Below are 8,588 nucleotides of genomic sequence, written 5' to 3' on the forward strand. Positions count from 1 at the left end.
TGGGAAATATGGTCTACCTAGATACTGGGCTATGGACCATTGGTCTGATCCATTATGACTCTTCTTATAGGTAACCACATCAAGGCTCTGCATTGTTTAATGTGCATTCTGTTTTAAATGTGTACATGCACATGAAATATCATTTGTGGGAAGATAGTTACAGGACGGGAATCGATTGTGTTTCCTCTCTGTTTTAATTGGTGCCTTCCCAGGCAGTTACAGTCAGTTAGTTTCAGCAAGCTCTAATGTCACACACTTGAAGGAAGTTCTCAGTTCCCTTGGGATCTCTGCTGTACAAAGAGCAAACACGCTGGAGGGGCCCTTGACTCAAGGAGCAGGCGGCTGGATTCTTGTGGGATCCCCCTGAAGCTTTTAACAAAATCAAACGCCAGCCACCAGGGGGGAGGGACTTCTCCCTCCTGTCTTAAAACCCTTTGCTTTCAAAACACTAAGGCCAACTGTAATATGATTCCTGGACCGTATATCCTGTAAGACGTGGGCATGCATTTGCATTGCACTAATTTCCTTTGCAGCTTGGAAAGAGAGAGGGAGAGCGCGCGGCGTGGAGGCTCAAAGTGGAGAAACTCCTCCAGCAGCCAGTGCCACATCACTATTCTGACTGCACATAAAGGAGCTCCAGCATGCTTCTGAAGCTCCTGCTGTTTCTTGGTGCCCTGGTTAGGGTCACCGAGCCTGCCCCACGCTGTGAACCCGGCCAGGAAACCTTAGGTAAGGCTAAAAACTAACAAGCGCCCCTTCATTCCTTTCTGCTGCTTCTGGAGGTAAACAGAAAGGGAGCAAACTTCAGGCTGAGGGAGGGGGAGAAATGAACAAAATCCCCCCCTTCCCCCCCCAGATGTGGGGATCGGATTGCTCTTTGGAAGGACACACAAACTGCCGATGCTAGTAACGTGTTTATGTTCTAAGCATGAATGAGAAGGAAGCCAACTGTGTTGCTTTGTAATAGAGAACCAAATATCTGCTGTTGGTGGATGTAAAATGTTTCCCCCTCAGCATTTCATAGAGCATGTGTGGCTGTGTCTCTTTGTTGAAGTACTTACAAAGTTACAAGTGATAGGACTAGGGTGACCAGATAGCAAATGTGTAAAATTGGGACCCTTTTTTTCCCCGGGAGGGGGGTATAGTTGCTTATATAAGACAAAGCCCCCAATCTTGGGATAGTCCTGATAATAGGACCCTCTGATTCTCCCTCGCTCTGGCCTTTCTTTCTAGGAAAGTGAGCCTCAGATTGTTGGAAGATGAACTTTCGATCTGGTGTGTGTTTTTGTGCTTATGAAAATCTTCTCGCATTTACTTTTTGGTTACTTATTAAGTCCAAAGGAACTTTTATTTAGTCCAAATGAATTTTATGAGGAGCTAAGTGTGCTGAATAGCTGTAGATTTTACAAAGTTTGGATAGATTGATTTGATAGACACTTTTACACACACTGAAATAAAAGCTAGATTTATATAGGAGCACTTGGTTAAAATGAAATGAAACCTTTTATTTCAGAAACTAAAGTTACACTTAAAACTGACCAGTGCTGAAAAACTTTAGTAGCCTGTAAAAAATGTATATAGTGTTTTATTTATTTATTTTTAAATTAGCTTAATTCTGATTTCATGTACATGGGTATAAATACAGAGTAATTCTAGTGGAACCAAGAGTTACACCAAAGAAAACCCAAAGGTAAGGGAGAGGAAATTACGTCCAGTAGATTTCAATTTAAAGAGGTTTATAAAAGACATTATATTTTGTTTTATAACTGGGAATTTGTCAGGGGAGGAAGGAAGTTAACCTGAAATTGACCTAAATGTTACCCACAGAAGTTCAGCTATAATTTGAGTTTTTAAATATAACCCATAGATTCTATTCTGTGGCTGAAATGGCAGACACTACAATTCATGGGCGATGCTGCATACAATCTGTCAGTGCAGCTTTCACAAACCTCAAAGTGAGGTCTACCATAGACTGAAGGGGTTTATTTTTGTATCATGTTGCTCAAAGATAAGTATCACAGAATATTCAGAGCTAGTTACAGGAAGAGACTATATAGGGTACAGTATACAGTTTCTTTGTAGGATCGGATTATGCTCCAATTAAAGTCACTTGGAGTTTTGCCATTGACTTCAGTGTGGGCAAGCACAATACATAAAGGTAAAATTCAACTGGCAGCACGGGCCTGCAAAATTCAACTGCAGCAGAACTGCCACCTTTCTGAATAGAAGGGGAAGGTAGTTGTGGTCACGCTCACAGATTATGCACACCCTGCATGTGGTGATCTAGGCTATGCACCAGCCCTGAATAGGGCAATGGGGATGGGTGTTAGAGACGGAAAAGGAACTGGCCAATGGCCCCAAAGTAAGATGGTTTCAGTTCCCCATGGAGGGGCGTGTGAGGGAGTTGCATCTGTCACTGGCAAAGGAGTAGAGCGTTAGCCTGGAATTGTAGAGACCTGGATTCCATCCCTGGCTCTGCCCCTGATCTTTTTTTGTGACTTTGGACAAGTCTCTGTGCCTCCATTTCCCCATCTGTAAATTGGGAGTTGAGAGGATGAGATTCCATTCTGGCACACAGCCTGTTTCCTGGAGGGTCGTGGATAACGCCCTAGCTAAATGGTATATTTCACTGATAACTGGAATACATCACTTTATCATTAGTGTCAGCAAAAATAAAAACAAAACAGAGGCAGTCTGAAATCCACATAGCTTAAAATACTAAAAGCAGATGATTTCCTCTTAGATTGGGCCAGCCCTGGTATTGAGACACTATAGGCAATAAAGCTTTAGGGGGCAAATTAATGAAGATAATATGTTTACTAAGAATGGGGTATTCAAAAGTTCTCAGCATTGTCCTAACTCTGCTCCCAATGAAGTAAATGGGAGCTTTAACAGCTCCTTCAGTGGGAACAGAGTTAGGGCAATGCTGAACTTTTCTGAAAAGCCCATCCTAAATGGTTATTTATGAGTGCAGGTGAGCTGTGAGGGGCATACATTTTGCAATTTGCCTATAGCAAATCACTTCGCTCATCCAAATACCTAGTGCTACTGCTGAGAATATATAAAATATTTAGGTGGATAGGAAGGAGTCTTTGTGTATGTGTATTTGAAGAAAATGTAACTGCTATCTTCGCAGCTGTCTCTGGTGCCACCTAGTGGTTAAAGGGCAGAATTGTGTTAGAAATTGTTATCACAATTTGTGATATAAAATATCTAAAGTTGTTAGGCACCTAAGCAGGAGATTTCCAAAGGAGATTTAGGCATCCAGATCCCACTGACTTTCAATGAAAACCTTCCTCACAAATTTATATTCAGGTATCTCACTATTAACAATATGCCAGACACATCCTACAGATAACCTTGTCCAGCTGTGCCAGAACATTCACATTCATACTCCAGAAAGCTTAGTTAAATAATAAACTTGGACAACCATGGCCAATTTGACTTTGCTCCTGATATCAAAAACAGCCCCCGCCCTCCCGATGACCCTTTCCAGCACAGACAAGGCAGGTAAAACCAAATATTTTTGGAATTATATTTTATCTCTATAAAAATGTTTTCAAAACATATATTTCTCTATGGATCTAATCCAAGGCCCATAAAAATCATTGCCTTCCATAGGCTTTGGAAAAGGCCCTGTCTCTGTGTGTGAATGAATATACGTATAGTACACATAAATAGCGATTTATCTGCCTTAGGTATTTCTAAAACTACTTTTCCCTTGATGGCTATATCTACACACACACACACACACACACACACACACTCAGATGAAAACATGCCAAAACAAACGCTAATGCTAAAGTTATGAACTCAAACATACTTAAGTTAATGGGCCAAATTCTAGTCTTGGTTATACATGTTCAAATTTGGAGTGTTTCATTGATTCATTTGAGTTATGCTGGATTTATACCACTGTAACTCAGAGGAGAATTTGGCCCAATAATTCTACATCAGTATTAACCCAGCCACAGTGGACATCCCATACAATGTACGGTATAGATTAAATAATATAAATAGTAATATATTATGGTTTACATTTAACAAGGAACGCAGGAATAGAAACTACTAACTATATGGGGAAGTTGTCTTATAGGGAAATCTTAATTTCCTAACAGATCCTTTTCTACTGAAATTTTTCAATTATGATTTCAGCCCAGTGATAACATTTTCCTCTTAATGTTTATACAAAGTTGGGTCATGCATTTTTGAATTACGCCTTGTGACCGGGTACAAGGGCACTCTTTAGCCCAGATCCTATAGGGTTCGGGCAGCAGCCAGTTAACCCTGACCTATTAGATGAAGCAGATGAAATATAAAGGGCTGCCTGGGAGACAGCAATGGGGGAAAATAGCTGGGTATGAGCTGCACCGGTGCCCACAGGTTTGTAGAGCTGGGGGGACTGCCGAACGGTGAATGTGGCTGTTGCCTTGGTTTGCTACTATTGTGTTGATTTGAACTTTGTATAAGTTCCCATAAATGGGTCACTGAGGAGAAGGGACCAGGACTGACTGACTGGCCATCTGACTGTTTATTTGGACTGGGAAAACGACACCAGATCACATATGGTAGAGAACGTGGGGAGCTGATCTGGCCTGAAACTGAACACCAGTACTGCCAAGATGGAAAAGGAATCCCATCTCCAATGGCTTGTGAAGCAGCAGCAGCAACTCCAGTTCCAGTGATTTATGGACCAACTGCAGCAGATCCTCCTCTGTCTTGTGAACCAGGGACCCCTTGGAGTCCAAGGAGCAGGGGTAGATGCATTGTCCCTATAGACCTGAGTGGGGAAGGGGCCCTGACCAAGATGGGACTGGAAGATGATCAGGAAGGGTACTTGGAGACATTTTAGTGGCTGGCCCTGGCACACCAGTGGCCCCAGGGGCAATGGTCCCTCCAGTTGGCCCCCTGTCTGACAGGAGGCTCAGGCAGCATATAGGGCCTAAGACTTCACTATGGTCAGGGATTATAGAGCCCTTAGGCTGCTATTTTGAACCAGCTGGGTCTCATTGTGGAGGGTTACCACCAACAGTACCAGGCTGAAGCCTTCACCTTGGGCTGCAGCACAATGCCTCCTAAACTTTTGCTGCTGGTGGCTAAGGCCAGAATCTGAGTTCACCAGGGAAATCATTGAGCAGGTGGTTCTCAAACAGTTCTGTCATATCATGCCACTGGGACCCCGGGAGTGGATTTACTGGCATGGGGCAGCCAAACTGGAGACCGCAGTGTGTTTGGTTAAGAACTTTTTGGAGGCTGTACTAGATTGTGGGTCACCTGCCTGACCTGAATCAAGAGAAGTGGGTCCACTGGCTTCCCTGTGCAAGGGTTGGTGTCATGAAAGAGGAGACAATGCATGGGAAGGTTGTTCCATGGGCTGGGACAGCCCCGCCACTGGAGACTACTCCTCCTTTGGGGCAATGGTCCTCAAAGGGTAAGTTGGGTGGGGATTAAAGGGGCCCATGAGAGAAGGGGAGCAGACAGGAGCTGCAGAAGCTGCTTCCTTGCTGACAGCCAATACTGACCAGAGGGGTACTGGTACAACCCTAGGGACAGGAAGGAGCCCAGATCTGCTTCAGCTGTGGGTGGGAGGGCCATGGCTACAGCTCCTGCACCGTTATGGAATGTGACTATGTCATAGCCTGCTTCTCCAAGACCTCAGCACTCCTCAGGGAGCTCAGTGCTCTAGTTATCCCCATTACAGTCAATGGGGTTGGTTGACTCCTGATCTGGCCAGACATTTTTCCATGAGCAGCTATTGGGACCCAATTTCCCAAGGATTGGGTGGGGTGGGGGTGGGGGTGTTGCTGATAGGTTGTATTTATGGGGATTTCCAACCCAACCCCACTATCCAACTTAAGCTGCCCATAAACAGGAGAGCTGCGAAGTTAGTAGTGGCTGGGGCAAAAGAACTGTCATATCCAATGGTGCTGGATCAGGCCTGGGGACCAGTAATGGGCCTGCTACAGGAGGCAAACCAATCCTGCCTGGATCCCATCCCACAGAAGGAGGCTGATGTACCGCTTGGGAAGAGCTTCCTCTTTGCTGATCCTGACCTAATACCCTAATGTAGAAAACACATAAGGAGCATCGTCTTGCCCAGAAGTGAATTCTACTACCACATAAGATCTGAGGAGCTGGGCCCATAAATCCACTGCCACCCACTGTGGTTCGAATCCCTTGTAGGTAACCCTGCAGAGGTCAGACTCGCAGATACCACAGGCTAGGGCAACTCAGGGTCCCAGGGGCCCTACAGACCCTGATCCAGAGCCAGTGCAACAAATATAGAAGGGCACAGTGACCCAGAGTAATTCGGACACCCCTGATAGATCCACACAAGGGTTATTACCTTTGGTGACCCTGTTGATGGATAATTAGTCTCTCACCAACTCCAGTGACTTTGTGCAAGAACACCAAAATGATGGAGTGTAGCCATTTGTATGGGCATCTGGCCAGGGTGAACAGGACCCTGATGGATGAGGTTTAGGATGCACAGGACCCTCACTTTGAACTAGAGGGAGATGTTCTGATTCAGGTGGTCAAAGATATTCAGGTGGGATATGCCAGTCACAACTGCTGGTTTCCAGCTCCTCAGGCTGGCCCATAAAATACCTTGGTCTGGTCACTTAGGTGTGAAAAAACAAACCAAACCAGAAATGGGTATTGGCTAATTTATTTTGGCTAGAGATATGTCAAGAGGTTAAGGACTATTGCACTTCTTGTGCCAGCTGGTGAGTCCCCAATCTATTCAAAGGGGCCCCTTGGTTCCTCTTTCCCTGGTAGATATATCATTTGACTGCACTGAGGTAGATTTAGTCTGGCCCTGGAGCCTATGGCCAGGGGGTGCCACTATATTTTATTTATCTTGGACTACATCACCTGGTACCCTAAAGCCATTCCCCTGCAGTCAGTGTCAGCTCAGATGGTTGCAGATGAGTTGCTAAAGGTGTTTTCTCAGGTAGGCATCCCCTGGGTGATGCTGACTGATTAAGGCACCACCTTCATGTTAAGGCTACTGAATGAAGTTTGCTCCCAACTTAAAGTCCATAAGAACCTCAATCTGCCAGCCCCAAATAGGTGGGTTGGTGGAGTGTTGTAACTGGCCCTAAAGGGAATACTGTGCAAGTTCAACACAGCCGAATCCCACAATGGGGACAGACTGCTGCCAGAGCTCATGTTTGTTGTCAGAGAGGTGCCCCAATTTTCCACGGGGTTCTTTTCTTTTGAGTTGCTATATGGAAGGCGACCCCATGGAATTCTGTTCCTTGTGCAGGGAGCCTGGCAAGATCAAGGCACTAAGGCTGAAAATGCAGTCCAATATGTCCTGAATCTTCTGAGATTGTAGTTAATGAGGGTCTTTGCCAAGCAGAAATGTACAGGCTGTGAAGCACACACACAGGAGCAGTATTACAATAGCATTGCAAGGCAGAGGGTTTATCAGCCTGGGGACCAAGCCCTGGTATTGCTACCTAGCACCGAGAGCAAATTGCTGGCTAAATGGACGGGGCCCTTTGAGACAGTGCTGGGTGGGGAAAGATTCTGAGATTTGGTTAGCTGGAAAGAGACAGGGCATCCAGATGGACCATGTGAACTTACTGAAGTCCTGGAATGTCTGAAAGGCAATGTTTATCCACCCAGTCCACAGGAACTAGACCCCCTTAGGTGGGGGGTCTGTCCTGCTGTAACTCTGGGAGACAACCTCACCATCCTGCAGAGAGACCAAGCCCACAAGCTAGTCCAGAGCTTTTATGACATCTTCACCATCAAGCCTGGGAGGATGCACCTCACCGAGCACCATACACAAATTATCCCAGATGTTAGGTACAGAAAGGAAAATTCTGGATCTGAGTGTGAGAGATGGTGAAAAGGGAGCTAGAAAATATGTTAGAGCTAGGGGTAGTCAAGGAGTCACCAAGTGAATGGAGCGGCCCCACTGATTTAGTAGCCAAACTTGACAAGTGTGTTCACTTTTGTATTGATCTTAGAGAGGTTAATGTCGTGTCGAGGTTCAGTACATATACCATGCCCAGAATATATGAGATGTTGGAAAGGCTGGGTAGGGCCTACTTAATAACCATGCTAGACCGTATGAAAGGCTACTGGCACCAGAGTCTAAAGATGAGACAGCCTTTGCCACCCTTTTTATCCTCTCTCATTTTTGAACTCTCCCATTTGGACTCTGTGGGGGCTCCCGCCACATTCCAGTGGTTAATGGATAGGGTACTGCAGCCCCACTGGCAGTACTCTGAGGCCTATCTCAATTACACTGTTGTCTATTGTAGCACCAGGGAATATCATCTCAAGTGGATTGCCACTGTCCTGCCATCTCAAAGGGAGGCAGGCCTAACAGCTAGCTCTGCAAAGTGCAAGGTGGGTTGTGCTGAAACAAAATACTTAGGATGTGCCCTGGGGAATGGACGAATCTGGCCCTTAGCCAGTAAGGGAACAGCCCTGTTAGAGTTCCCTACTACCCAGTTCCCTACTACCAAATGGCAGGTGAAATCGCTCCTGGGCTAACAAGATACTATATAAAGTGACAAAGAGTCCTGTGGCACCTTATAGACTAACAGAAGTATTGGAGCATAAGCTTT

General features: G+C 45.4%; 1 protein-coding gene across 1 annotated transcript in view; it reads left to right on the forward strand.

The window, feature by feature from the left end:
- Positions 1 to 378: 378 nt before the first annotated feature.
- The window catches only part of CPZ (carboxypeptidase Z), a 50,378-nt gene continuing 42,168 nt past the window's right edge, over positions 379 to 8,588 (forward strand). Inside the window, exon 1 of the mRNA XM_026648072.1 lies at positions 379 to 729. Coding sequence (XP_026503857.1) covers positions 642 to 729 — 88 coding nt within the window. The 5' untranslated portion in view covers positions 379 to 641. The remainder of the gene's footprint in view (positions 730 to 8,588) is intronic.

Source organism: Terrapene carolina, unplaced genomic scaffold (genome assembly GCF_002925995.2).
Source record: "Terrapene carolina triunguis isolate 2854851 unplaced genomic scaffold, T_m_triunguis-2.0 Scaffold66, whole genome shotgun sequence".
In the NCBI taxonomy this organism is placed as follows: Eukaryota; Metazoa; Chordata; order Testudines; family Emydidae; genus Terrapene; species Terrapene triunguis.